This window comes from Cebus imitator, unplaced genomic scaffold, assembly GCF_001604975.1.
Source record: "Cebus imitator isolate Cc_AM_T3 unplaced genomic scaffold, Cebus_imitator-1.0 Scaffold638, whole genome shotgun sequence".
NCBI classification, from domain to species: Eukaryota; Metazoa; Chordata; class Mammalia; order Primates; family Cebidae; genus Cebus; species Cebus imitator.
In genome coordinates, this window is record NW_016107953.1 from 686,438 (window position 1) to 714,233 (window position 27,796).

The following is a 27,796-nucleotide window of genomic DNA, read 5'->3' on the forward strand; positions in this document are numbered from 1 at the left end:
CCTTAGTAATGGTGGACACCCCTCCCCAACTTCAGACTGCTGTGATGGCAGCAAGAATTTCAAACCAGTGGATCTTAGCTTGCTGGGCTCTGTGAGGGTGGGATCTGCTGAGCTAGACCACTTGGCTTCCTGGCTTCAGACCTCTTTCCAAGGGAGTGAATGGGGTTCTGTCTTGCTGGCATTCCAGGCGCCACTGGGGTATGGAAAGAAAAAACTCTGGCAACTAGCTCAGTGTCTGTCCAAATGGCTGCCCAGTTTTGTGCTTGAAGCCCAGGGCCCTGGTGGCATAGGCACCTGAGGGAATCTCTTGGTCTGTGAGTTGCAAAGAAGTGTAGTATTTAGGCCAGAATGTACCGTTCCTCATGGCAGTCCCTCATGGCGTCCCTTGGCTAGGGGACAGAATTCCCTGACCTCTTGCATTTCCCTGGTGGGGTGAGGCCTCACCCTGCTTTGGCTCACCCTCTGTGGGCTGCAGGCACTGTCTAACGAGTCCCAATGAGATAAGCCAAGTACCTCAGTTGGAAATGCAGAAATCACCGGCTTTCTATGCTGATCTTGCTGGGAACTGTGGACTGAAGCTGTTCCTATTCGGCCATATTGCCAGCCACCATCACTGGAGTTTCTGTTGTCTCTGGTCAGCCTGTGACTTGGAGATTCCCTTAACTGCTGGAGTTCAGGAGCATCTCCTTTCACCAAGTGTTTCCCCGGTGACTGTGTCTGATCAGGTTCCAGAGTCCCCAGATAGTTGACTCTGGTAGCTTTCCTTTTTCCAGCTTAGGCCAGGTGCGGTGGCTCACGCCTGTAATCCCAGAACTTTGGGAGGCCGAGGTGGGTGGATCACAAGGTCAAGAGATCGAGACCATCCTTTTTCCAGCTTAACAGTTGTTTCTGTGGAGAGACTGAACCCTGGAGCCTCCTGTCCTGCCATCTCTTGTCACAAATGTTACTTTAAGACAGAGAAATTTCAGAAATTCTTGCTATGCCTTGTGAAAGTACCTCCAACCTTGAGTCCCAGGAGTTCTGAGGGGCTGTCTCAGCACATTTCCCAGTTTAATGATGCTGAAACAAACATCTGCTGTATGATAGGTGAACTTCTGTGTTTCCTTCAGTGTGCCTGTGAAAGGTGGCTGGCTTTTCCTGTGCATAAAATAACGATAATCCTGCAAGAGTCCTTATTTGAACACAGAATGTGAGAGTCTCTATCTCATTTGAATCAACACAGGCAATGAAAGAACAAAACTGCAATGACCGGGCTATAGTAGAAACAGGATTTTAATATAATATTCAAGTCTAGCATTTGCTATTTACAACAAATAAATATTGCCCCTCCCCAATCAGTAAACATTTTTTTTCTTTTTGCTTTTTATACAAATATTCAATCCCCCCACCCCCACCCCAAATCCTCCTTCCTCGGCAACCCCTGTCTTGCATGGTCTCATAAAGCCCAGGACGCAGTGGTGAATGGCACTTGTAGTGGCATGAGATTCAACATCGATGGGACTCAGCTGGGACTGCCCTCACTCACCGGGTGCAGAGTCTGGTCCATGAAGAGGGTTTCTCTCTGCTCCCGGGGGAGGGCCGGGGTAAGTGGTGGGTGAGACTCCCTCACTCTCGGTTGGCCCTGATGATGGAATCTTTGGTGCGGCCTCAGAAAGGCTAAAGTGGTGGGAGGAGGGGCTGGGACCCCGGCGAAGGTCACAGGTCAGTGCCCGTGGGCATGAGGAGAGAACTGCAGTGGTCAGACACGGTGTGTGAGTGGGTGCTCTGGGGTGCCCATGGGCACAGGTGGCAGTGACCCACACCTGGGAAGGTGTCACAGAAGTGTACAGAGGTGGCACCCAGGGGCAGGCAGGGCACCATGCCTGTTGGCACTGCTCCTTGGCAAAAGTCAGCTAGTCCTCTGGTTCCAGAGAGCAGAAGGCACCTAAGGCGGCGAGTGGTCCATGGGAGGCCAGGTCAGCCTGACCAATGGCAGGCGTCAGTCCCAGCAGCAGGAGAGGTTCAGGATGAAACTGGAGTCTTGGGGTACCCTGGACTGGCAGGTGGGAGGAAGGTGCCCAGCTGGCCTGGGCCACACTTGTCCATAAGTGCTTTGCTACCAGCCAGCCAAGCCCTGGGGAAGATGCCCTCAGAAGATGCCCTTGGCAATCTTGAGTCCTTTCTGCTTCATGCGCGGGAGGGTTGAGCTGGCTCCATGCTTCACCTTTACCCCCTTGGTGAAGGTCCGCTTCTTCAGGACAAAGTCATAGTTGGCGGTAGAGTTCATGGCATAGAACACGTTGGCGTTTTCAGGGATCTTCAGCTCTGGTGGGGGAGGGGCAGAAGGGTGATCAGTGGGGCTCCTGGGGACCTTGCAGGACACCCCTACCACTTGGGAGCCCCTGAGCCACAGACCTGAGATCCCCTCCAATACAGCTCTAGGACTCCAAGGACCCCTCTCAGTGACTCCTGCCTGAGGACAGACTCTGCTGAGGTCCTCACAAAACCTGGTGACTCTTGTTTAAACAGGGGCTGACTCCAGAACCCCCTGGCTTGGCCTGAGCTGGCAGAGGGTCGCCCCATCCTAGCCACACTGCAGCCCTGGCTGCCCAGCTGGAACGGGCTTTCTGGCTTTCTAGAATCCAGACCACTTCCCGGAATCCTGTCCTACTCAGGACAAGGGCTCCAAAGACCAGGAAAGGGCAGGCTTGCCCCAGGCCTCTGGCACTGGTTCCAGGGAGGCCTTTGTCCCTTCTAGAACCGTGGCACCCAGCAACTACTTCCTCTTGCCCCCCGGCTCCCCTCCCCCAGCCACCAGGTCTTCTCTGGCCCACAGCCTGCTGTAAATCAGAGCTGGGCTCAATGTGTGTTCCTGCTGACATCGTGTGGCTTTTATTCTCCTTCCTTAACCTCTTTAGGCCTCAGTCTTCCTTTTCTGTAAGATGGGGGTCCCACCTACCCTGCCCACCTAACCAAAATGGTGCCAGAAGCTGCAAGAGGATTCAGGCTCTGACTTCTAGGGATCACAGGAGTCACTGCTAACTGTCTGGGCTAATGGCTGGGTGTGGCGGTCAGCTCCCTGGAAAGAAAATGGCCATACTATTTGTAGTTAAGTTTTATGGTGCACAGAGGTGCTTTATATATACACGCATACACACACGCATGCATACACACACGCATACACACAAACACACACATAAATACACATGCATACATATGTATGGATTTTTATATATACATACACATACAATTAACCCACTGGCTACTTTCATTTCCCTCCGGGGGATGAGGAGACAAGCGCAGAGGACTGAAGGAGCTTGCCCAGTGTCTCCAAGCCCAGGACCCCTGACTCTCAGCCTGCACCTGTTCTTGACACTTTCCCGGTTTCTGGCGTCCCTTCCAGGGGGCCTCCTCGCCAACCTGTCCCAGTGAGAAGCCTTTCCCTTTCCTCCTCACTGAAGCTAGCATTGAACTGCCTGTTCATGCCCAGGGAAGGGCACACGCTGGGGAGGTCCAGTGGTCACTGGGGGCAACAAGCAGACAGTGGGGGCATCCAGGGCTGCCCTGTCCAGTGTCCACCCACACTCTGCTGGTGAATTTTCTGGGGCCAAAGGCTTCCAACCTGGGGCTGGGGACTGTTGCGGACCCGCCCCCTCTGCCGTCGCCTCCCCAGCTGTCCGACTTACTCCGGTCATCTGAGAGAATCTGCACCAGCTCATAGTCCTCCGGCTCATCCGTGTCCAGGTGGTGTTTGTCCATGGCCTTGCGGATGACGGCCGGAGCTTTATCTTGGCTGGTCACCTGCATTGCGGCAGGGGAGGGGCCATTAGGGAAAAGACCCTGGAGGGGTTATTCCAGAGTGCAGTGGCCAAGGACCCTCTGGAGCCCCCTTAGCACCAAGCACAGGCACTCAGCCTCTGTTCAGGTGCTGGGTCCAGGGAGGGACCCTCAGGCCAGGCTTGGCCCTGATCACTAGCTTCTTCATTTCTGTACCTGGCTTGTCATCTGTCCTTCCCCCACTAAAAGGTGGAGCCCTGGAGGGCAGGGACAGTGGCCCGCGTTCAGGGCGTGTTTGTGGCCGGTGGAGGGAGGGACCCGGCTGCCCGCCCGGCTCACCAGGATGCTCTTGTACATGTTGCCGTTGTCCACGTCCAGGCTGACGCGGATGATGCAGCAGTCGCCCACCTGCTGGTTGTAGAGCGGCAGCGCGGAGCTGGAGTTGCAGAGCCCTGAGACGGAGCGCTTGTGGGTGCGCGTGGCAGCCACAGGTGTGGTGGAGGCTGAGGAGGACGAGGTGCTGCTGGAGGCCGAGCTGATGCCGGAGGTCTCCGGGGACGACTGTGAGGCTGATTCCCAGAACTGAGGGGGGTGGCAAGGTCAGCAGATGCCCTGGGCCCTGCGGGGCACCCCAGGCCAGCAGCCAGCTAGAGCCCTTCTAGATACCGTGTTCAGGATCCAGGGCTTCCTGGCCCCGTGCGTGGACTGGGAGTAACACTGGCACTAGGAAGTGGGAAGGTGGGGAAGGATACTGGGGAGAAGGGCAGGCAGTCACCTTCTTTTCCTGGCCATCGGGGGACTCCGGGACAAAGCTGATGTTGATCTCCTCCACGTCGGAGCTGGAGGAGCCGGCCGAGTGCACGCTGAGTGCATCAGTGATGTCCCCGCTGCTGAGGTAGGGGCCACACCTGAGCTGGTCACAGGACTTGGAGTGGGAGCTACCGCTGGTACTGAGCTCAGTGCTGGGGGCCTGGCGACTGGATGAAGAGCCAGCTTAGTTAAGGGGGATCCCCAAGGACACATCCCACCCCCATAGCCCCTCTCTCTGGGCCTGAGGACTGTGCAAAGTGCTGGGACAGTCACCAGCACTCCATTCACCACAGCCATCTGGGAGAGCATTTAGTATCGCCCCATTTCACAGAGGAGGAAACTGAGGCCCACAGAGGTGAAGGGACTCATCCCGGTCTCAGGGCCTGTCAGCAGCAGGTAGGATCCCAGCGCTAGCCCCCATGACTCCCCGAGCCCAGGCTCAGCCCTGAAGCCTCTGGGCCCCAAGGCGGCTGCCCCTGCCACCCCCGGCCAGGCCCTTACTCGCTCCAGCGCTTGACAATGGCCGCGTTCTTCTTGGTCTTGAGGGTGTTGCTGGCTGACTCGGATGGGGGCTCCAGCTCGCATGACAGGTTGTAACTATGAGCAGAGAGGCAGCGGTGAGAGGACCAGGAGCCACGCTCCGGCACTCCCCCAGCACCTGCCCGGAAGGTGGAGTCAGGGTGCCCCAGCCATCCCCAGGCAACAGAGGCTGACACCACAGGTCACAGCTTCCAGCCCTCTGGAGCTGGTCCCCCAGGACAGCACCCCCCCCCACTGTCCCTTGCTGCCTGGCGTCACCTCTCAGCCTCGCTGAGCCGCTCCACTGCCTGGAACCAGGCCCCAAATTGCTCGTCGGGCGCGATGCTATAGTTGTTGCAGGCCGACTGCAGCAGCTTGATCTGGGCGATCACCTCGAACTCCTGGGGCCAGAGGGAAGCACAGGATTGGTGACAGGGCCCGAGCGGGGCAGAGGACAGTCTCTGAGCCTTTGCTCTTGGGGTCTCCTCCTCCCCTCTACTCCATCCAGGACTTCCTATTTTCAAAGCTGGGCTCACCCAGCCACTCCCCAAGAAGCTGGAATCCTACCACTGCCATCCAGTGGGGGAGACTCCCTTTTCTCTATATCCAAATGTCCCCATGAATCTAAGAGGGAGGGGGTGGGAGTCAAGTGTCCTACCCTGGTAGGTTTCATTTCCACCCCTCCCCCAGTGAGGGCTGCAGCTGCTCACCTTCCTCCTCTTCTCGAAGTTGATGAGTCTGCCCTGGAAGGGGGACACCCAATCGCCATCAGAATGTGACCCCTTGATCATTACAGCCCTCCTCCCCCGACTTCATGCTGCACTATCAAGAGCGCCCACCAGGGGGCGGGGCACACACACCCCTGGACTGGGGTCGGTGCTGTGCACCAGGGCAGGGGGACTTGTGGGCAGAGGCTTGTCCACTCCTCTCTGAGGACAATGGACTGAGGCCTCGGGCAAGGCTCTCCAGCTTCCCTCTGTGCTCAAGGTCACTGCCTGAGGGACGGGCTGTGTCCCGCTTGGCCAAACCCTGCTGCAGCTCTGTGTTTAGGCAGCCCTGGGGTGTCACCAGCCAGGCCCTGAGCTGTTTACTCATTGCTGGGACAGGCATGGTGGCCCAGCCCCCAGGGCTCAGGGAGGAGCTCTCCTCCGGGGCCCCACTCCAGCCCCGACCCCACACCAGCCCTGCCTGGCGCACTCACATACAGATAGTCCTTCATGGCGGTGTCCAGCATCACCAGGTCAGTGAGAAACGTGCCCAGGTAGGGAACGGTGCCCTGGATGATGCCCTGTGGCATTGGAGACACCAATGAGCAAGGCCTCTGCTCGGAAAGCTCCTGAGGCCCCAGCCCCAATCGGCCTCACTTGGAGCAGCCTGGGGATCTCTGGCGGCCTCCCCAGGTCCGCAGCCTCCCTGGACCCCAGACTCCCTCTAGCCACCCACCCCCATTGGCATCTGACAAATGCCAGATTCCTGAGTCGTATGGCCCCTGGCCCTCCCCAGCCCCACACCTTCCATCTGGCTCTGCCAGGCCCGTTCTTTGGTCCTTGCAGATACCAGCTTGTTCAGGCATGGCCCTGCCAGTGTCCAGAAGAGGCCACCTCTAAAGGGGCCAGTAGGCACTGTGGCCACAGAGGAAAGGGCCCCTCCTCCCACTCCCTGCCCCTCTGCAGTCTCGGGCTCTCTCACCGTTTCCTTCGGCCGTTTCTGAGCTCTCTTGGGGTTCATCTCCAGGGTGGCAAACTTGGAGGTCCCCTCCTGCCAGGGTAGAGAATAGGGTCAGTGAGGCCCATCCCCTCAGCCCTGAACCTCAGACACCCCGATCTGGAGCACTGCCAGTGAGCTTGGGTCCCAGGCCTGACCCTGCTTCAATACTCACTAGTGTGGGGGTCCTGGGCCTGCGGCCCACCCTACCCGAACCTGCCTCCTGCTCTGGAAAGTGCAGATGAGAACTCCACCTCTGCTGGGAGTGGCGGCTCCCAGCACTTTGGGGGGCCAAGGCAGGCGGAGCACTTGAGGTCAGGAATTCAAGACCAGCCTGGCCAACACAGTGAAATCCCATCTCTACTAAAAAATACAAAAATCAGCAAGGTGTGGTGGTGCACACCTGCAATCCCAGCTACTTGGGAAGCTGAGGCAGGAGAATCCCTTGAGCCCAGGAGGCAGGGGCTGCAGTCAGCCAAGATCACACCACTACACTCGCCTGAGCGAGAGAGTGAGATTCCTCTAAAAAGAAAAAAAGCCTCTGCCTGCCTCGCAGGACTCTGGTGCAGTACTGGTAGGTCTGCACCCTCCTTTTCTCCTCTGTACCTCCTCACCTCCATGAGATCAGCACCCCAGACCTGGCATTCCTTTGTTTTCCAGATGAGGAAACTGGCCCTGAGATGGGCCGCGACTTGCCCAGGGCCCCACAGGGACTTGGAACAGGCTTTTCTGTCCTAGCCAAAGGCTCTGCCCCATCTGCCTTCACCCTTCTGGCCACTGATCAGGGTACCATCCTCTGGGCTTCCTGGTGTGTGCCAGGGCCCCCAGTAGAGCTGAGCCATGGAGAGAGAGAGAGGTGTCCTGGCACCCCCTGCGATGCTCCCCTGTAGGGAACTCTGCGTTTGTCCATGCAGGAGGGTGGCCCTAGATGCCATTTCACTGGTTTGCCAGGGGCACTGGGCAGTGACTCTAACCCCCTTTTGTGTGGGAGCTGTGGAGCCCAGGCCTCGGGAACCCATTCGTCCCTGAGAGTTCTTTTCAGTCATCTGGGGTATCTGCCATGGCTGACGGGGGTGCCATGGGGAGAATTCTACAGGGTTCTCTGATTGGTGAGGGTCTCTTCTCAGGGCAGGGTGCAGAAGTCACAGGGAGCCTCCCGATCCGCCTCCCAGGTCTGGCTACCTGGTCCCTGGCATCCCCTGCAGCTCCTGTCGCTGGGGTCCCTGGGCTGCCCCTTCCTTGGGTGTCCAGAGTGGACAGAGGTAGCAGCAGGTGCCTGAATCCCTGCAGATGGACTGGGCTGGTGTGGCGCAGGAGCTGCATCCCCTTCCCACCCAGCAGGAGGGACCAGCGAGGAAGCCGGAGACCTGCTTGTCCTGAAGCCCATCTGTTCCTCCTGGAACTCCCACTGCCACCCTCGCTGTGTCCAATTAACTGGGGCCCCGTCCTCAAACACCCAGGGGCCAAATGGCTCCCTCTTCCCCTTCGTGCACCCAGGAAAGGAACACTTTCAGCAAGAAGCGAACGCCGCCGCCCCAGCCTCTGCCCGCTGCCACTCCACCTTGATGAGCAGCTCCCGGCTTAGCGAGTAGTTGTTCTCATCTGAGAAGATCTCTGACAGCTTCTGAAAGATCCGGAAGCTATCCCTGTGAGAAGGGCAAAGAAGGAAGGAGAAAGCTGGGAACGGTGGGGAGGGGTGTGAGTGCAGATCCATTTTCTTTTAGAACTGAAAGACCCCAGACTGCCTGAAAGCGGCATTCAGGGTTCTGCAGAGTCCTGAGGCTCTGCAGGTCTGGGGAGGGGGCCTTTGCATGGGTACAACAGGGCCCCCGTTCCCATTTCCACTGAGCAGCTGTTTCCAAAGGTGTGTGTTTTGTTGAGACAGTTTCACTCGGTCACCCAGGCTGGAGTGCAGTGGAGTGATCTCGACTCACTGCAACCTCCACTTCCCGGGTTCAAGAGATTCTCCTGGCCTCAGCCTCCCAAGTAGCTGGGATTACAGGCGTGAGCCATTGTGCCTGGCCCAAAGGTTTTGATTTCAATTGGATAAGCGTTCTGTGGCTGCATGAATACCTGAAAAATCTCCGAAGTGGCTCAGCCCACCATCTGACGGATGAGGAAGCTGAGCTCTGAGGCAGAGCTACCAGCTCAGGTCAGTGGAGGGTCCCTGCCCTCAGGGTTTGTGGTCTCCCATGGGCTCACTAAGGGGCGATGCCGGCCCTGTGGGAGGTCCCCAGTGCACCAGGAGCTCCTACAGAGGCATGCCCACCTGGAAACTTCTTCCCACGTCTTCTTCAGACGGTGGATGGAGTTACTCTGCAGAGCAGAGAGGATGGCATAGAGTGATGAGAAGTTCTTGAGGACCCGGCACTCCTGGGGTGGGAAGAACAGGAGGAATGAGGTTGGGCTGGAGCTCCCAGCTGGCCTGGCCTCAGTCCCCCTTGGCTGAGCCTCCCCTCCCAATGAGACACACCGAGGGAGCCCCCAGAGGGCAAGCCTGCAACCCAGGGGTGATGGAGAGGAGGATTGTAGCTCAACCCAAGGTAAGCATAAAAAAGACATGAGCTGGAGAGTCAAGGCCGGCATGCCCCTGGGAAGAGCAGCCTGGGGCCTGTACGGGGGCTTGGACCAGAGACCACAGACCACAACCTGAGAACAGATGATAAGCGAAGAGGGGGCTCAGGCCCCTCCCGTGGCATACCCTAGCCACCTCAATCCAGTGCTCCACCACCCTGGCCCTGTCTGGGGCCTTCGTGCTTCGGTCCCCGAGGCAGGTGGTGATGACGCAGTTGGCCACGCTGTTGAACTGGGTGACAGTGGCACGGATGGTGGGCGCCAGGTGCTCCTTGCCCTTCTTGTCCCGCTGGGACCAGATGGAGCCCAGGCAGTGGTATGGTACCACCTTCTTGAACAGCTCCTGGGGAGGAGGCTGAGTGTTACCTGGCCCTGCCACAGCAGTCTGGGCTGCCGCTCAGGAAACTGAGGATGTGGCTCGAGCCCTGTGGGGTTCTCTGGGTTTTGTTCTGTGCCATGCAGGGTGCCCAGCACACGAGTGACCCAGGACAATGCGCTGGTGGGAAAAAGGAGCACTGCCTCGTGCATACCCAGTAAGCTCCAGCGCCGACAGGCGGCTCATACCTGTACGGACCAAATGGCACTGCCCTCCCCTCCCCCCTCCTCCCCCATCCCCGCACGCCTCAGTCTATTTCCCAACCAGACGCAGATCTGCTGTGGGTGCCACAGCTAGGGGCTTTGTCTAGTGCCTGCCATGGGCTCCAGGATACATCAAGTTCCTAATAAGTGCTGAGGCCAGTGAGGCCTCTGGACAGATGGGGGTGACCCATGGGTGTACCTTGGTGAGCACCCTCCACTCCCACAGGCCAGGTCTGCTGAGCTTCCTGTCTGTCCCATCTTGAATCTGCATAGCCACTCTGGAGGACAAGGGTGACCTCACCTCTACTGTCTAGAGGGAAGCTGAGGCTGGGGGTTAAACCTGCCCTGGTTACTACTTGGTTTCAAACAGCAGACCTAGGATTTGAGTAGAACGTGAGCTCTGGAAGGCAGGCCCACCCCTGCCCAGCCGAGCTGCGCTGCTCACCGCATCCATCAGTGTAAACTGCTCTGCCACCAGGTCGGGAGGGAACACCAAGAGGTGAGGCTTCTCCTCGCTCAGCCCGTTCTCTGCAACCACAGGTGAAGGCCAGGAAGGCTCTGGCGATGGGACTGGTGCCGGGGCTGGCTCCAGCTGTGGAGTTGGCGAGGGAGCCGGATCCCGTTCTGCAGGTGGTGCCGGTTCTCGTTCTGGAGCTGGCGCTGGAGCTGGTTCGAGTTCTGGAGCTGGTTCGAGTTCTGGAGCTGGCGCTGGAGCCCACGGGAGCTCCTGAGCTGGTGCTGGAGCTACCTCTAGCTCTGAAGCTGGAGCTGGTGCTAGGGCTGGTGCTGGGCTGGGCGCTCGAGCTGGTGTTGGAGCTGGAGCTGGTTTTAGAGCTGGCACTGGTGACAGAGCTGCAAGAGGAGAAAATCTCACCAACATGCCAGCTTTTCCGAAGACAGAACAGCCCGGCTTCCAGAGAAGCCTCTCCCCTCGAGCCCACAAAACCTACAGCAGGCTGCCCTCCCACCTGTGATCACCACCTGCGTGGTCTGAGGCTCGTCTGTGCCCCAGGCCCAGCATCAGCCCCTGGAGCTGCCTCCTTGTGTGGCCCAGCACCAATCCCTTCTCATTCACCCTCTGACACCCACCGCAGTCGTCCTCACCCTCAGGCTCTGCCTCGGTGGGCTCCGAGTGCTCCAGCTGGGCCAGGAGGAGGTGGGCACGGCGCTCCAGGTCTGAGCCTGGCATGTTGAGCTGCACATAGGCCACCAGCTGCTTGAGGCAGGGGAAGTCCGGGGGTTGACAGAAATCCTCCGAGTACTGGTCCAGCCAGGTGCCCAGGATGGAGGAGATGGCACTGGGGACAGGTGGGCAGGCAGCAGAGTCAGAGGCCTGGGCTCCCCTTCCCCACGGCCCTCCCACAGCTCCCCTGGGCCAGGCTGGGCTCCTGTACCGGCCCCTGTCCATCTGGAGGCTACCCACCCCAGCCCAATCCCCTTGGCTATCCAGACCAAGAACCAAGGAGGCCCCTGGTCAGCGGCGACCACCTCTCTCCTCCCTCAGGGAAGCCCCACACACACACCTGCGTGTCTCCCAGGCCCCCCCTCCCTGGAACATAAATGCCATGAGGGATCTGTCCTCCCGCCCGGCATCCGCAGGTCTCTGGTGGCACCTCAACATGTAGCTCAGTGCTGGGGAGCTGCCTTATTCTCTGAGAGCTGCATGTGGGTCTCATCTTCCCCCGATCCAGTTCTCCCAGACGGTGGGGTGTGGTCTGCCTGCTGAGCACTCACTGAGGGGCAAGGCCACATGAGAGTAGAGGCTCATCCCACCTCCTGCCCTGTGTCCCCAGATCAGGGCACACTGAGGCAAGTCCCTCTGGGATAAGGCACAGTGGGACGGGTTCTCGAGGGGGCTGCTCTGAGCCCCAGCCTCCCCGGGACCCATCCACAGCTCTAGGTTGTCTTTCCTCCTGCAGCTGAAGCCCCCAGACCTTGGCCCTCTAGCGGGAACCACAAGAAGCGTGGGAGCCAGGGTTGTGCCCAGCCGGCCCCGGCCCCATGCACTCTCCCACTATTCCGTCCCTTCCTCTTGGCTCAAAGCTCACTCACTTTTTAAGTTGGTCCTGGGGTCCACCATCCTCATCGGAGTAGGGGAGGATGCATCCGTATCTAGAGGAGGCCGTGAGGGCGTCACATCTACCGTACCTGCTTACGACGTCTAGTGTTACCGTCGGACTCTCCAACTAGAACGGAGGCCCAGCAGGGCAGGGACTTTTCTGCCTTTTTTTTTTTAAGATGGGGTTTCACCATGATGGCCAGGCTGTTCTTGAACTCCTGACCTCGGGTGATCCACCCACCTTGGCCTCCCAAAGTGCTAGGATTACAGGCGTGAGCTACTGTGCCCGGCCCTTTTCTGCTTTTTTTCACCAAATTATACTAAATGCCTAGAAAAGGATCCGCACACAGTAGGTGCTTCATACACTTGTTCAACGAATAAGCCCCAACCAGCGCCTTCCCAGCTGAGTGGCCCTTGGGCTCCTCCAACAGCCCCCAGATAGACTCTGGAATGTCCTTGACAAGTGGAAAAACTGCTTTGCCCAAGGCCACGTGCAAAGTGAGGCTTGGGGCAGAGAGCTTCCCCATGGGGAACAGGAAAATCATAAATACGAGCACCGCAGCCCTTGAGCCCATTCCCTAGGGCCAGACGTTGGAGAAGCGCTTTCCACAGATCATCCCACCCAGGCCTGACAACCCCATGAGGTCCTCTCAGCACCCAGTTTCTTCTCGTATGAGCAAAGCAAAGCTCAGAGAGGTGAAGCAGAATGGCCAAGATCCACGGCCAGATGGGGGTGGGGCTGCTGTGGACCTGCGCAGTGGAAGGCACGTGCTCACCTTTTGAACAGCAGGTCCAGGACCTGCTGGGTGGTGGTGAAGGCTCTGTAGGTACACAGGAAGATGGTGACGTAGGAGAGGTCGCTGCCCTGGAAGGCGGGCACCAGGTGCTCCACCAGCTTCTCCAGTGTGCCAGCCTTCACGGTCCGCACCTTGCAAGTCTCATAAAGGTTCAGGGCCGACTCATTCTCATACTGAGGAGGGACAGACAGTCAGTGACAGCACACACCTCCTGGAGCGCAGATGGAACCCCGAGCCCTCAGTGGTATGTGGCAAGAGGAAGGACTGAGTGTCTAGCAGAAAACGGTTATCGGCTTTAAAAGAATTTTACGCCAGGTGTGGTGGCTCAAAGAGGTAATCCCAGCACTTTGGGAGGCTGAGGTGGCGGCATCATTTGAAGCCAGGAGTTTGAGACCAGCCTGGGCAACAAAGTAAGACCTCCATCTCTGCAAAAAATTGTTTATAAATTTAAAAATTAGCCAGGGAGCTGGGCACGGTGGCTCTCGCCTGTCATCCCAGCCCTTTAGGAGGCAGAGGCGGGTGGATCACCTGAGGTTGGGAGTTTGAGACCAGCCTGACCAACGTGGTGAAACCCAGTCTCTACTAAAAATACAAAATTGGCTGGGCATGGTGGCACATACCCGTAATCCCAGCTACTCGGGAGGCAGAGGTGGTGGTGAGTGGAGATCGCGCCATTGCACCCCAACCTGGGCAACAAGAGTGAAACTGTCTCAAAAAATTAGGGCCTGGCATGGTAGCTTATGCCTGTCATCCCAGCACTTTGGGAGTCCGAGTTGGGCAAATCATTTGAGCCCAGGAGTTTGAGACCAGCCTGGGCAACATGGCAAAACCCCATTTCTACAAAAAATACAAAATTAGCCAGGTGCACTGCACGCCTGTGGTCCCAGAGACCTGGGGAACTGAGGGGAGGATCACTTGTGCCCAGGAGGTCAAGGCTGCTGTGAGCTCCGATCATACCTCTGCATGCCAGCCTGGGTGACAGTGAGACCCTGTCTCCAAACGAGTGAAAAAATTAATTTGAGGAGTGGGAATGATTAAAATACTAACACCTTCAGGTCGTTGTTAGCTGAGTAATGGTAGCTGCCCTGTGGAAGGAGCATCATCTGGGAGTTCTAACAAAACATCCCTTTTTTTTTTTTTTTTTTTTTTTTTTGGAGACAGTCTTGCTCTGTCACCCAGGCTAGAATGCAGTGGCAGGATCTTGGCTCACTGCAACCTCCGCCTCCTGGGATCAAACAATTCTCATGCGTCAGCCTCCCAAGTAGCTGGGACTACAGGCACGCACCACCACGCCCAGCTAATTTTTGTATTTTTAGTAGAGACGGGGTTTCACCATGTTGGCCAGGCTGGTCTCAAACTCCTGACCTTAGGCGATCTTTCTGCTTTGGCCTCTCAGAATGCTAGGATTACAAAAGTGAGCCACCATGCCCAGCTCCCGTGGCACTGTTGAAGTGGCCTCAGAGGAATCACAGTGGTCCCACAGCCACAAGAAGTGGAACTGCCACAGTGGCTCCAGCCTCCCTTCTGGAATATTACGCGGCTGAGTCAGGCCCCGGCTCTCAACCTGGAGGAAGCCCAGGGATGTGTTCTGGGAAAGGGCGATTTGCAGACACCAAACAGCCTGACACGCTGCTCTTGGTGAAGACAGCCCCACTACTCCAGACGGTGTGCAAGTCTGGGAGAAGGCATGGAGGGTGGTGAGGCTGATGGCTGCACACCCGGGGCGGGGAGATCAAATGGGAAAACTTGGCCGGGCTCGTGGCTCATGCCTGTAATCCCAGCACTTTGGGAGGCCGAGGTGGGTGAATCACCCGAGGTCAAGCGATCAAGACCATCCTGGCCAACACGGTAAAACCCCATCTCTACTAAAAATACAGTAATTAGCCGGATATGGTGGCGCATGCCTGCAATCCCAGCTACTTAGGAGGCTGAGGCAGGACAATCACTTGAACCTGGGAGGCAGAGGTTGCAGTGAGCCTAGGATGCGCCATTGCACTCCAGCCTGGGTGACAAGAGTGAAACTCTGTCCCCAAAAAAGAAAAATACAAATGGGAAAACTTGCTGCAGAAAACCTGACCAAGCCTGGGCTGGGCAGTGGGAGTCCGGAAGAGAGAGAGGCTGTTTCCTTTAGGATCAGAACCGTGGGGCCCTTATGAGGCAAAGCCCTGGGAGGGACTCCCAGCTGCGTCTCACGGTGGAGACCTGGAGCGCACTCACCCCGAGCCAGCGCTGGCCCTTGTTGGCTCCGTGGTGCAGCTGCACCTTGCGCAGGGAGATGGAGTAGATGACTCCGTTGATCAGCTCTTCACCGATCTCCTGCGTGGAGCTCTGTGAAGACAGTGCCCGGCAGCCGGGCGGGGGGACGTCAGGGGCCTGCCTGGCCACTGTGCAGGGGGGTGGCCCTCTGCAGCCTGTTCCCCAGATAGAGCACAGACACTCAGCCCAGGGTGAAAGGAGATCACGGCTCGAGGGCCTAGGCTTAACATGGGCGCAGAAGGTCACTGTCATGGCAGGCCATTTCCCCGACCCAGCTAGCCACGGCCTGGGACGTGAACATGATGGGTCCACCAAGCTTCCAATCCCCTATTAACTGGCTCCGGCTCCTGCCCAGGACTGGCCCGCTCTCGAGCCATCCCCTTCCATGGTGGGGACTGTTGTTCAGCCATTTCACAGATGGGTAAATGGAGGCTGAGAGAGGAGCAACTGTTTCCAAGGTCATGCTACCATGGGTAAGTGGTGAGGCGGGGATGCCAGGGCTCTGACACAGCTGACGGATCCAGGCGGCTGTGCCCCGAGAGATGGTCCCCCCACGTCCCCAGGGCCCGAGGCCCATGGCCGTCCTCACACTCACCCCTCCTCTGCCCAGCCTGGGAGGCCCCAGCTGACCCCGCAGCACAGGTCTGGACCGGTGTGGGGCACTCCCGACAGTCGCAGCCCAGCCACTTCCTTCCCCTCTGCTCATTCATGCCCTCATGCTTGCTTGGGCAATGGGAGTTCCCAGTTCCCCAACCGTCATCACGTGAGGGGGCGGTATCCAGGCAAATGCTGGGGTTCCACAGAGCCCCAAACCACGGGCCTGGGCTGGAACAGGAAGGGGGCATCTGGCCCCGGGCAGTCGGGAAAGGCCCTCGTCCTAGGAGACAAAGACTTCCCCCTACCCGGCAGGCTGGCCTCGGTCACTTAGCCGCAATGACCCTCAACCTGACAGCCCCCTGTGCCGTATGCTCTGTCCAGGGACAGGATGAGCTTGCAGAGGAAGAGGAGCCGGGGTTGGGGGTAAGGACACCGACCTGTGAGAGTTTAGGAAGGAGCTGGGAGGTACTGGCCTGGCCCGGGGTCATTAGCCCACAGGCAGTGCCCCAACCCGGGTGGGTGTGGAGCTGGGAGACAGTGCTGACTCGGGCCCTTCCCTCAGCCCCTGCAGGAGCCAGGCAGACTGTCTAGCATGCTGTGGACGGGACCCTGGCCGCCTGCCTCCTGCCCACCCTTGGAGGCCCAGGAGCCATCCTGGAAGTGCACTTCCTCTGACCCGAGGTCACCCTCCCACTCTGGGCTTCATACCAACAGGAAGGCTGCAGGTGTCATGCTGGGCTCCTGACTGCCACCGCCTCTGGACAGAGGGCCAGCCTGTTTCTTGGTAGTTAGCAGGGAACCCACAGGCACATTCACACCCACAAACAGCCCACGTCAGGGGAGGTCCGGCCCTTCCACTGACGGGAAAACGGACACGTGCTCACTCCCCCCTTTTCCTGACTTACACATCTCTCCCCTGCCTAGAAAATCATCCCTCGGAGAAGAAAAGCATTAGAGGTTACAGTGACCAGGGTACCTGGCCACTCTGGCTGCCTTGGGTCCCAGACTGCCTCCTGTGAAGGCCACTGGCTCACCTGGGAGGGCTGGTGTCTCCCGCGGATTTTAGCCACATCTGGACCAGCTGGGAGGCAGGCAGTATCCTGAGTGCCCGAGTCACTGGCAGAAGCTCTGAGGTCTCGTGCAGGACAAGCTCACCACAGGGGATTGGACGTTAACCCCCGGGGAGCCTGGCACAGTACCCAGGTCCTGGCAGAGCACCATCAGTGCCTGCTGGACAGAGGTGTCCCTGGCCAGGCCAACCCCCAGGAAGGGCTGACACCAGGTGGCCTTGGCCATCCCTGAGCTGGTCTAGATGGCAGCTGGCCCAGCCCTGCTTGGTGTCATGTGACATCCCTGCACCCTCCCCTACCCTGGGGGCCCTCTTCTGCCAGGCCGGTGGTGGGGAGGGATGCAGGCCCAATGCTGAGAGCACGCATGCTTGGGGTGAGGGAGCTGCCACCCTGTCACAGCTGGGGAGACGTTCCAGCCTGCATGGAGCCGGCCTGTCCTCTCTGTCCTCTCACCACAGTAGCAGCAGCAGGCACGGAACCAGGCCACACAGCTACTGGAGCACAGGCACCACTTAAACTGCCTGCTAAGATGGCAGAGGTGCAGGCTCTCCTGGGGTCTTCGCACAAAGCAGCAGAGTGGGGCCTCTATCCCTTGCTCTGACCCCCTCACAGGACACAGCAAGCAGCTGACAGCCCTGGCCGCTGCCCCGGGGCCCTCTGCAGCAGGAAAGGAGGGCTCCAGCACCCACAGGCCACCCTGGGTCACTGTTAGCAGAGCAGACAGCCCATGTGGGCAGGGCCGTGCCACAGGGTGCTCTGGCTGGGAGTTCCGAGGGAGACGAGGACCGGCCTAGTAAACAGCTGATGCAGAGAAAACGCCTTCCCCCGAGGGCAGGCGCCCAGCAGCCGCTCTGAGCTGACTGCTGGGAGGAGAAGAGAATGCCACGTGCCTGGCTGTGTCCTCGGGACACTCCTGCCCGTCCCACCCCCAGCAGGCATGCTGATGTCCCTGGGCTCTGGGACCCAGCTGGCAGCTGTGCCTGTGAACACACAGCCTGGCTTTCTAACATTTGAGTCGGTGCAGTGAGGGTGGTATGGCGGCACCCCCCAGTGTCCCCAGGGACACAGCCCAGAGCCCTGAAGATAAGGAGGGAAAACGGGGCCTGTGTGGTGTCTAGTGAGTGTGTCACCTGATCAGCCTTCTCAGAGTGACAGGCCAGCAGGATGCCATGTCCCTGGCTGATGGAGGAAGCCACAGGCCCAGCCCAGACTCCCTCTGGGTAGAACAGTGAGGGTCTTGAGGGGGTCCCACGGGGCCCGCCGCACCCCTGCCATCTCCCCACCAAGGCTGACGACACCTCCTCCCAGCATCCGCCCTCTGGTGCTGCTCTGGACTGGGACACCTTTCCTCGGAAGTCATAACTAGTGTCCCCTACCACCCCCCCCGCCAGGGAGGGCTCCAGGAACTCCAGGGCCCCTCCCAAGGAGACCTGGCTGAGGGCTGAAGTAGAGTGAGGAGCCCAGCAGCCCTGCACCACGTGCTGCTCCGCCCCAGCCCTCCCGGGCTCTGTGCGTGGAAAGAGCCTCCACGTGTGTGAGTGGTCCTGGGGGAACACCCACGCCCCTCTGAGCTGCTGCTCAGGTCCCAGTCAGCAGAGGTCACCCGGGGTGCTTGCCAGCCCCCTACAGTTCTGGCCCACCACACGGCAGTTCACCGTCTCTCAAGGATCCAGCTCCCAGCTCTGCCCAGCCCCTCGGCCCTTGGCCTCAGTGTGTGAGCTGGAGGGGACAGCAACAGCTCTCTCTGGCGACAGCGGGGGTCAAGAGAGAAGGCATGCAGCCTGGCGACTGACACCTGACGGGGTGACAGTGGGAAACACTCCACAGCCCCCGGGGCCGGCAATGGACGCTGGGCGGTAGAACCCTGAGGGGAACTTGTGTGAGACCTGCCTGAGGCTCGGGGACCTGGCCCACGGGCACTGTAAAGAGAGGCTGAGTCACCCTGAAACCCGGCGGGCGGGAGCAGCTTTGACTTCAGCTTCTCGCTCCAATACAGAAGCCAAAGGTGAACTGCATCACAAGGCTGCTCGCTCTCTGCAGAGCCCAGGCTCCCGGGGCAGCGCAACGCTCACACTGCTGTGCGTCTTCTCCATCCTACAGAAGTGGGACCAAGGCCCGGAGAGCAGAGCAAGTGGGGCGTGTGCAGGCTGAGGTGACAGCCTAGGACTTCTCAAGTCCATGTCCTGGTTCCTCTCAGACCACAAGTCCAACCAAAGGAGGCGGAATGCAATGTCCGACGACCCGCATGCCCTCAGGCCTGCCCTCCAGCTCCGGGTGGGTGGACCCAATCCTGATCCCCACGCATGGACAAGGCCCCAGGATGACAGGAGGCCAGCCCTGGGTGTGGGTGGGCCACACTCCAGGTCCTGGGCACTGCGGCCCACAGAGGTGGCCTCAGATGGGGCTGACATGAGGTGCCTAGCCACCAGGGAGCTCCCTGGCCTGGAAAGTGGAGGCTGGGAACCGGCCTGTGCTGAGGCCCTCAAAGGCTGGCCCATCTCTCCAGAAACCCTCCCTGCCAGCCTGCGCCTTGCTACTCACTGATGGGAAAATGGTGCCTCAAGCAGGAGAGGGGAGACCCAGCCCTCCAGGTCAGCCGCAAGCCTCGTGCATCTGAGGTCCCTGTCCACGCCCGGCCCCTGACAGGTAAACAAAGGGCCAGGCCCAGGAGGGGCATGGCTGGTCCCGAGGGGGTGCAGGGCAGGGCCAGCTCAAAGTCCAGCCCCAACTTTAACCAGCCACAGCAGCCAGCATGTGCAGGGACCTCCTGGGTGTAGGCCCCTTTGCAGACTCATCATGGTTAATCCTCCTAACACCGTACCTGATGGATAAGGAAGCAGCCTGGTAAGAACTCGCCCAAGTCAGGAGCCAGGAAGTGGGAGCCAGGACAGGGACTTGAACCCTGGCCCGCTGGGACCCACCCAGACCTGGCGCTGCCTCTGCCACGGTCCCGGGCTTGGAGCAGAGTACAGTCGCTTGTGGCATAGATGTGGAGGAGGGGCCAGAGACAGGAAGGACTTCCTCAGGTAACACAGCAAGTTCGGTGGGGAGGGTGGCAGGGCCAGCTCTCCAGCACCTGCATCTCTGAGAGGTTTGGGGATGTGCCCTGGGCAAAAGGCCTGCAAGATGCCAGGCCAGGGAAGCACCATGCTGAAGGTGCCAGGTGACATGCCCCAGGAGCCCAGAGCACTTGGAAGGCTCAGGCCACTCCCCTGGCACGTCATCAGAAAACTTCATTGTGGCAGCTGCCACCTGTCCACTGTGCCAAGCACTATGCAGGCTGCTCCTCAGGCCTCCTGTCTCGCTCGGTCCTCACCAGAACCCTACGAGGAGGAACTGGCATCACGTCCACTTTACAGATGAGGAAACTGAGGCTCAGAACAGGAGCACGTCTACAGCTGCCAGGGGGCTGAGGGCATCCCAGCACAGGTCTCTTCCCTCCAGAGCCCAGGCTCCCTATCCCTCGGCTGACATGGACAAAAGGCCCCAGGAATGACTGCAAGGGAGGCTGCCACAGCATGCAAGCTCCCTATGGCAGAAGACGCCACAACCCTCCAATGCAGGTGCCCTGCTCTGCTTGCCAAGCAACCATTGGGCTGTCACCCCACTTCCTCCCTGGCCTGTGGGCAGCCAAGGTGTTCGGAACTGGGAGAATTGAGTCTGCTCGAAGCTCAGCTTGTCCTGTGTGAGGCTGCAGGCTTCAGCGTCTGCCCCGTGAGAATCAGATGGGGAGCATCGCCCTGCTGGTGCTGCATTTCTGGGCCTGCAAGGCTGGAAGTCCAACCCTGGCACAGGATGGCCACAGCATGGTGGTACCACACCATGGGAGCCATCTGGGCGGCTGGCCAGCAGCCCTTGGGAACGGGTCGTCAACTGCCTGGGCACAACTTCCTGAAACCGCCCCACTGGCTCCTTCAGAGCCTGCCCGCACAGGGCCAGCGATAGATCTCCCCAATCTTCTCTTACTGGCAACGCAGACCGGGCCTGGAATTGTCCAATTTCCAGGTTAAGAATCAGACCCCAGCCCTGCCAGCGAGCAGCATAACGTCTCTTGCGGCCATTCCTAAGCCTCCTGGGAAACAGGCTAGCATGCCTGACCATCCTCCACCTGGAGAAGGAACAAAGACCCAGGACCAGCCAGCCTGCTCCCCTTCTTCTCCTGGGGGACCCTCCCTAAGAGTAGAGCAAGAGGAGAACCTGAAGGTCTTGGGGGCTGCCCCTTTGAAGTCACCTAGGAAGCTCTCCTGGAAGACCACAGTCTGCACACAGGCACACATGCCTACGTGGGGACAGGCCCCTTGCTCTGGGGTCTTCAGTGTCCAAAGTACTCATGAGCCCTGGGGATTAAACCAAAGACCTGCACACAGTGTGGTCAAGAGATCAGGGAGTGGGAGGGCGTGGGAGGCCGAAGGGGGGTGCTCCCTGTGAATACAGAGAAGCCGCCTTCACGCCTACCCACTTACAACTGCCCTCAGCCTCCCGCCCCCACCCTCCCAGGGTCCCTCTCCAGCTGCCAATGAAAAACAGAGCCCCAAGTAGATGAGGGTTGGGGGAACACGTCTGGTCCGGCCATCTGCCAAGCTCAGGAGGAAAGGGTCTCTCAGGCACGGGGTATTCCCCCACCAAGAGCTCTCCCCAACACTGGGCAGAGAAACATGTCTTTGGGTCAGAATCCTGCCTCTGCCACTGACTCTTGGTCACTCCGTGCAATCTAATCTCTGTTGCCTCTGGTTTCATCTGTCAAGTGGGCTCTTAACAATCCTGACCCCAAAAAGAGGTGATGCAAATTACTTAGTCTAGGACCTTCCCAAAACGTGCCGGCTCCTATTAGCTATTATTTTAAAGCTTTAGGGTCCAGCTCTGGGCCCGCTTCCTCCTGCCAGCTCTCCCCAGCGTCCTGTGGCCGAAAGCACTTTTGCCTTCCTCTGAACCATAAGCTTCCCTACCGCTCACCTGACCTTGGGGCTTCTGGGCTGTCTGGCCTTTGACAGCGAGTATTGCCCTGTCCTCCTCCGATTCCTGATGGTGCCTGCACATAGTAGGTGCTGCAGAGAACACAGCCCATGCTCAAAACCTGGCTGCAGCCCTTGCTGGCTGCACGGGTGTTTAGGTCAGAGACTTCCCTTCTCTGACCCCCCCAGCTTCCTAGAAGGTAGTGTTGGATGGTCTAAGCTGGAGAAAATGAGGCGGTGGCCCGCAACCTGCACCTCTGGCCTGGCTGAAGCCACAGCCTGTCCAGAGCAAGGGGTCAGGTAACCTCCAGAGCAAGAACTGTGCAGGCCAAGCGGGGTCAGTGGTGGCTTCGCTTAGAATCGAGAAGATATGCAGAGGCCCAGATGCGAGGGCGGCTAGCAGCCCAGAGGGAAGCACCGGGCGGACGCTAGGTAGGGAAACGGGGCGCGGGGGAAGCAGAAGCTGTCTGGTGGTTTCCAGAGGACAGGGACCAAGTGTGCAGAGTCAGCTCTGGCAGGCCACATAGCCACCAGGAAACCAGCCCCAGGATTGAGGGGGTGTTGGCAAGAGGGACAGGGACTTCCCCGCCCCCTCCCTTGGGCCTTTGGTAAATGGTCATTGTGTTCGGTTTCCGGCAGTGGCCTTCTCTCCTGCCAGGATCCTGGTTTCCCTGACCCAGCCAGAAGCTTCCCCTTTGATTTCTAAATAGCAGCCATGGGCTGGACCTCAGTGCTGAGGCTGGGCAAGGAGCACCAAGGCCAGAGAGAGGGAAGGCAAGACCCCAGGCAGGGGTAGGGCTCAGCTCTGCCTCTCCCTGGTTCCTCAGGGACCAAGATGGACAGAGGGAGAGAGAACCTGCTCGGCCCCTGTGAGTGCTTGGCCGGACCCTCCCAGCACACAAAGCCCGAGCTGCTGCCAGACATAATGAAAGCCAGATGAGCGCTGGGCTGGTGTCAGTCGTCAGCCTCCCACCCCCACCCTCCCAGGGGTCCCTCTCCAGCCGCCAATGAGGAACAGGGCCCCGGGTAGATGAGGGTTGGGGGAACACGTCTGGTCCGGCCATCTGCCAAGCTCAGGAGGAAAGGGTCTCTTAGGCATGGGGTGTTCCCCCACCAAGAGCTCTCTCCAACACTGGGCGGAGAAACATGTCTCATCCAGGCCCTGTCTAGGTACCGGGACACCAAGAAGCATGAGACCCAGGCTAACAATCTCCAGCAATCACAACGCGCCACAGTCTAAAGCCACAAAGGGACTGGAGATGCACCAGGCGGACACGACGCAGCACGGGGCTCGGAACCATCACTGTTAAGGATGCAGCCCGGCCAGAGCTCTCATGGGCCCTGAGCCCCCAACCCAGGGCTGGCCTCTGTGCAGGCCCTGTGCCCAGGCAGAGCAGGGTGAGGGGGGTGCTCTGGGCTCCACTACCTCTGCTGTGCAGTCAGGAGCAGTCAGGTGGGAGGCAGATGGCACCACCCAGAGACCCATGGCCCCCTGCCCAGGGCACACGAGAAACAAGCCCCAGCCCGCACATAGTCACCATCCCCTCCATCCGTCACAGGTACACCACTCCCTTCTCCGAATCCTCCCCACACCTTACAGATTCAGGGTGCTGGCACTCTTTCCAATTAAGCACCCTCCTCGCGTCACCACCAGGACATCTGGTCCCACATGTTGGAGGCCTGATGCTCCGCCCCATCCCCGGACCCCCGCCTCTGAGCAGCCCCGATGTCCCTGGTCACCAGATCCACTTCTGCCCCAAGTAGACTCGGTCTGGAAGGCCGACATGGTCCCAGTCACCTCTGAGGATTCTAGGATTTTGCCTCCCCGACCAAGGATCGACACCTGCATCGTAAAGCCCAACGGTGCAGTGCAGGCCCCGGGCTGGCGACTGAGTGAAATAAGGCACAGGCCACGGATGTAAACAGTGGCAGTGCTGCAGGAAAAGGTCCACCTGGGCTGCGGGGGCTCGGTGACAGGCCCTGGGACAGTACTGAGGGGGGCAAAATCCTAGCAGTGGCCCCTACTGTTGGAACGGGCGCGGCGGCGGCAGCACCCTGCTCACCCTACTGGCTGATTTCTGCAGAAGGCCCCGACCCCCACCTATGGAGAGAGGAAGGAGGCGGCCCGTTGGGGTCGCCCGGCCCGCCCGGGGCTCACCCCGGCCCGCCCAGCCCTGCCGCGGGTCGGGAGGCTCCGACGCGCCCCCCGCCGGGCCACCCCAGCTCACCCACCTCCGGGCGCGGCAGGTCGGGGTCCAGCTGCGTGAAGCTGTGCAGCACCACCGGGCAGCTGTCGGGGACGCCCACCTCCAGGCGCACGGCGTCCCACACGCTGCGGCTCCGCCGGGAGCCCGGAAACAGCGGCTCGGAGCCGCCGGCAGGCCCGGCCGCGTCGGCCCACATGCGCTGCACCATGGAAGGCCCGCGGCGGGAGCCGGGCCGCGGGACCCGGGGCGGCGCGGGCGCGGGGCCGGCCCGGCGCGCGGCGGGGGCGGTGGCGCTGCCCGCGCGGCTCGGCTTAGCCTCCGCTCTGAGCCCGCGGCCCGGCCCCTGCTGATGTCAGGCTGGGGGCGGGGCCGGAGGGTGAAGAGGGCGGGGCCAGGGGCGGGGCCGGAGAGGCCGGGGGAAGCGCGTGTGTGTGCGTGCGTGCGCGCGCCCGCGGCCCCGTCCCCGCCGAGGTCAGGCCCGGGGCGGGGCGGGGAGCGTGGAAGGGCGGGGTCTGAGCAAAGAGGGCGGGGCCGGAGAGGCCGGGGGAAGCGCGTGTGTGTGCGTGCGTGCGCGCGCCCGCGGCCCCGTCCCCGCCGAGGTCAGGCCCGGGGCGGGGCGGGGAGCGTGGAAGGGCGGGGTCTGAGCAAAGAGGGCGGGGCCGGAGAGGCCGAGGGACGCGCGTGGGCTGGGTATCCCGGAGGACCGGAGTCACGTGTGTCGTGGGGCCGTGGGTACCCGGGTTAGGCACCGTGTCCGTGTCACACTGCTGCAGTGCGTGTGTTGTGTAGGGCTGCAGTGTGTACGTGCTGATGATGTGTGGGGAAGCCCTCCTGGAGTCAGCTTCAGCGAAGCGTCTCCCCAGCTCTGTGGCCTTCCACAGGTTGCTTAACCCCTCTCAGCCTCACTCGCTTTCTTCATCTGGAAAATCTGGGTAGTAAAAATGACTTCCTCAAAAAGTTGCTGAGAGAATGTCGTTACGTAATTGACATAAAGCACTCGGCAGTGCCTGCACCTGGCTACCGGCTCATGCAGAGTTTGGAGAGTCTGATCATGTGCCCAGTGACCACGTCAGTGCAATTGGAAATCCTGAGTGTGGGGCTGTGTGTGCAGTGGGGGGAAGGGTCAGAGAGTGGGGCCCTACCATTTTGGTGGCCAAGCCCCACACTATCCCCTTTCAGCCTTACAGATACCCTCAGAGGAGGGTCAGGCTGAGAGGAGGCAATAGAGCAGCAGCCAGGGAGGTGGGGGAGAGCAGAGGCACCAAGGTTGGGGCTGAGAGGCATCTGACAAGGAGGGAGGGGTCAAGAATGACAAAGCTGGCCGGGCGCGGTGGCTCAAGCCTGTAATCCCAGCACTTTGGGAGGCCAAGGCGGGTGGATCACGAGGTCAAGAGATTGAGACCATCCTGGTCAACATGGTGAAACCCCGTCTCTACTAAAACTACAAAAAATTAGCTGGGCATGGTGGCGCATGCCTGTAATCCCAGCTACTCAGGAGGCTGAGGCAGGAGAATTGCCTGAACCCAGGAGGCGGAGGTTGCGGTGAGCCGAGATCACGCCATTGCACTCCAACCTGGGTAACAAGAGCGAAACTCCGTCTCAAAAAAAAAAAAAAAGAATGACAAAGCTGAGCAGAGCACCTGGCTGCTGGGTCTGTCAGCTGGGGCTGTTTGTCGCTTGGACATTCCTGGTCTCAGGGTGGAAGTGAGGCTGCTGGGGTGAAGGGGAAGCAAGGACAGGGAGAGCCTCAACTACTGTTTTCTGGAAACCAGTGGGGAAGGAAGACAGAGCCTGGGGCTTAACGGCAGGGCCAGGAGAATGGATGAATGAATGGGACCCTTCCTCATGCTTCACCCACTGCTGGGCCTGCCCCAGCCTCAGCCCTCAGTTCTCATGGAGGCCAGCAATCGCTGCCAGCAGCCCTGGCCATGCCAACCTTTCCAGGTCTAGTCCATACCATTGGGCCTCAGTTTCTCCATCTGTAAATTAAGAGGGCGGGACCAGACAGCACATTCCATGAGCACATCTTGCCCGCTTCCCAAGTGCCAAGCCTCAGACACCCATGGAAAACACAGCTTCCACTGTGACTGGAGTGAGGCAGCCAGGCGCGGGTCACCCTTTCAGAACCAGACCCCCACATGCACACGACTAGAGGGGCCCGCTTCACAAAAATCATGGTGGTAAGTTACAGCTGGGTGGAAGCTATACTTGTTTTCATTTTACTTATCTGAATCTCTGATTTCTAAAATCAGTATTGTAATAATCAGGTGCATGTGATAAATGCTGTTTTTGTTTTTGAGACAGAGTCTCACTCTTTCACCCAGGCTGGAGTGCAGTAGTTCGACCTTGGCTCACTACAGCCTCTGCCTCCTGGGTTCAAGCGACTGTCCTGCCTCAGCCTCCCGAGTAGCTGAGATTACAGGCACCCGCCACCGTCCCTGGCTAGTTTTGTATTTTTAGTAGAGACAGGGTTTCCCCACATTGGCCAGCCTGGTCTTGAACTTCTGGCCTCAAGCGATCCCTCCACCTCCCAAAGTGCTGAGATTATAGGTGTGGGCACTGCAACCAGCCTGTTTTTTGTTTTTGTTTCTGTTTTTGTTTTTTTAAGAAGCAAGATGGGTAGATTTGGTTTGAGACGGAGATCCCTAGAGGCTGTTTAGAAAGCTTCCAAGCCCTTCGGCCAGGGAGGGTGATGTGGGTGAGGCACATTTAGAGGCAGGAGGTCCCCACAGGGCCACAAAGAGGTGACCTGGACACTGCACTCTGGCCCTAAGCTCCTCCTCCCATTCCTTTCTCCTGAGGCCAAGCTCCCAATGCCTCCAGGAACTGAAAGTCCAGAAGCTGCCTGCCACTGACTTTATATCCTCTGCTCTCTTTATCTCCTTCTCTGAGCCATGGGCCCAGGAACAAGAAGCCCTGCCTGTTTTACAGCCCAGGGCAAGTGACTCACGAGGACACAGAGGAGTCATCGCTATTCTGGCCTTGATGGTCCTGGGTGCTTGGGGTGAGGGGTGGCCTTGAAGGTCTGGGTGCTGGAGCAAGGGGTGGCCTCAAGGACCCTGAAGAGGTGAAGAGTAAAGAATTCATCACACTAAACCCCCGAATGGGGCTGGCCTGGCTCCCTTCCATCTGACTATATCTACAGGCGCTGAGGTGGGAGGGGGCATTACTTAGCTAGTCCCTCTGGCCAGTGTCTGTTTTTCAAAGTTCCTCTTCCTGCCTTGTTCACCCACCTTTGGGACTCCCCTTCCAACTCCTGGGAAGTCTGATCACTGCTCAGGCTGCACATGAGACACACACACAGACATAGAGACAGACACACAAAGACACACAGAGATGCACACACAGACACATAGACACAGAGACACAGACACACACAGAGACACACACACACAGACACAGATAGAGACACATACAGAGACATACATACTCTGAGGCTGAGTATGGTGGTTCATGCCTGTAACCCAGAACTTAGGGAGGCAGAGGCAGGATTTCTTGAGCCCAGAAACTGGAGACCAGCCTGGGCAACACAGCAAGACCCTCGTTCTCCACAAAAAGGGAAAAACAAGCTTGAGATAGACACACACAGACACAGATACACACACATAGACACACACAGACACACACAGGTATCGAGACACAGACACACATACACGCACACAGACACACAGACACACACAGGTATCGAGACACAGACACAGATACACGCACACAGACACACAGACACACACAGGTATCGAGACACAGACACAGATACACACACACAGACACACGCAGACACACACAGGTATCGAGACACAGATACACACACACAGACACAAACAGGTATCGAGACACAGACACAGATACACACACAGAGACACACACAGACACACACAGGTATCGAGACACAGACACAGATACACACAGACACACA

General features: G+C 59.2%; 2 protein-coding genes across 8 annotated transcripts in view; one reads left to right on the forward strand and one right to left on the reverse strand.

Moving 5' to 3' along the window:
* Positions 1-1,928, forward strand: part of LOC108295412 (bile salt-activated lipase-like) — a 33,285-nt gene extending 31,357 nt beyond the window's left edge. The window contains 1 exon segment of the mRNA XM_037734582.1: positions 1,793-1,928. Within this exon segment, the coding sequence (XP_037590510.1) occupies positions 1,793-1,928 (136 nt within the window).
* RALGDS (ral guanine nucleotide dissociation stimulator) overlaps positions 1,255-27,796 on the reverse strand; it is a 53,595-nt gene continuing 27,053 nt past the window's right edge. For 2 of the 7 annotated variants that reach the window (XM_017517578.1, XM_017517576.1), the window contains exons 2-18: positions 15,016-15,126; positions 12,778-12,971; positions 11,995-12,054; positions 11,047-11,240; positions 10,388-10,794; positions 9,491-9,706; positions 9,059-9,162; positions 8,351-8,435; positions 6,775-6,843; positions 6,287-6,373; positions 5,796-5,828; positions 5,365-5,486; positions 5,068-5,163; positions 4,532-4,733; positions 4,096-4,338; positions 3,666-3,780; positions 1,255-2,304 (exon numbers count right to left, since the gene is read on the reverse strand). In XM_017517578.1, coding sequence (XP_017373067.1) covers positions 2,129-2,304; positions 3,666-3,780; positions 4,096-4,338; positions 4,532-4,733; positions 5,068-5,163; positions 5,365-5,486; positions 5,796-5,828; positions 6,287-6,373; positions 6,775-6,843; positions 8,351-8,435; positions 9,059-9,162; positions 9,491-9,706; positions 10,388-10,794; positions 11,047-11,240; positions 11,995-12,054; positions 12,778-12,971; positions 15,016-15,126 — 2,514 coding nt within the window. In that variant the 3' untranslated portion in view covers positions 1,255-2,128. Of the gene's footprint in view, positions 2,305-3,665; positions 3,781-4,095; positions 4,339-4,531; positions 4,734-5,067; positions 5,164-5,364; positions 5,487-5,795; positions 5,829-6,286; positions 6,374-6,774; positions 6,844-8,350; positions 8,436-9,058; positions 9,163-9,490; positions 9,707-10,387; positions 10,795-11,046; positions 11,241-11,994; positions 12,091-12,777; positions 12,972-15,015; positions 15,127-23,905; positions 24,130-27,796 lie in introns of those variants that run through there. The other 5 variants (XM_017517577.1, XM_017517574.2, XM_017517575.2 and 2 more) reach the window with 4 other exon arrangements.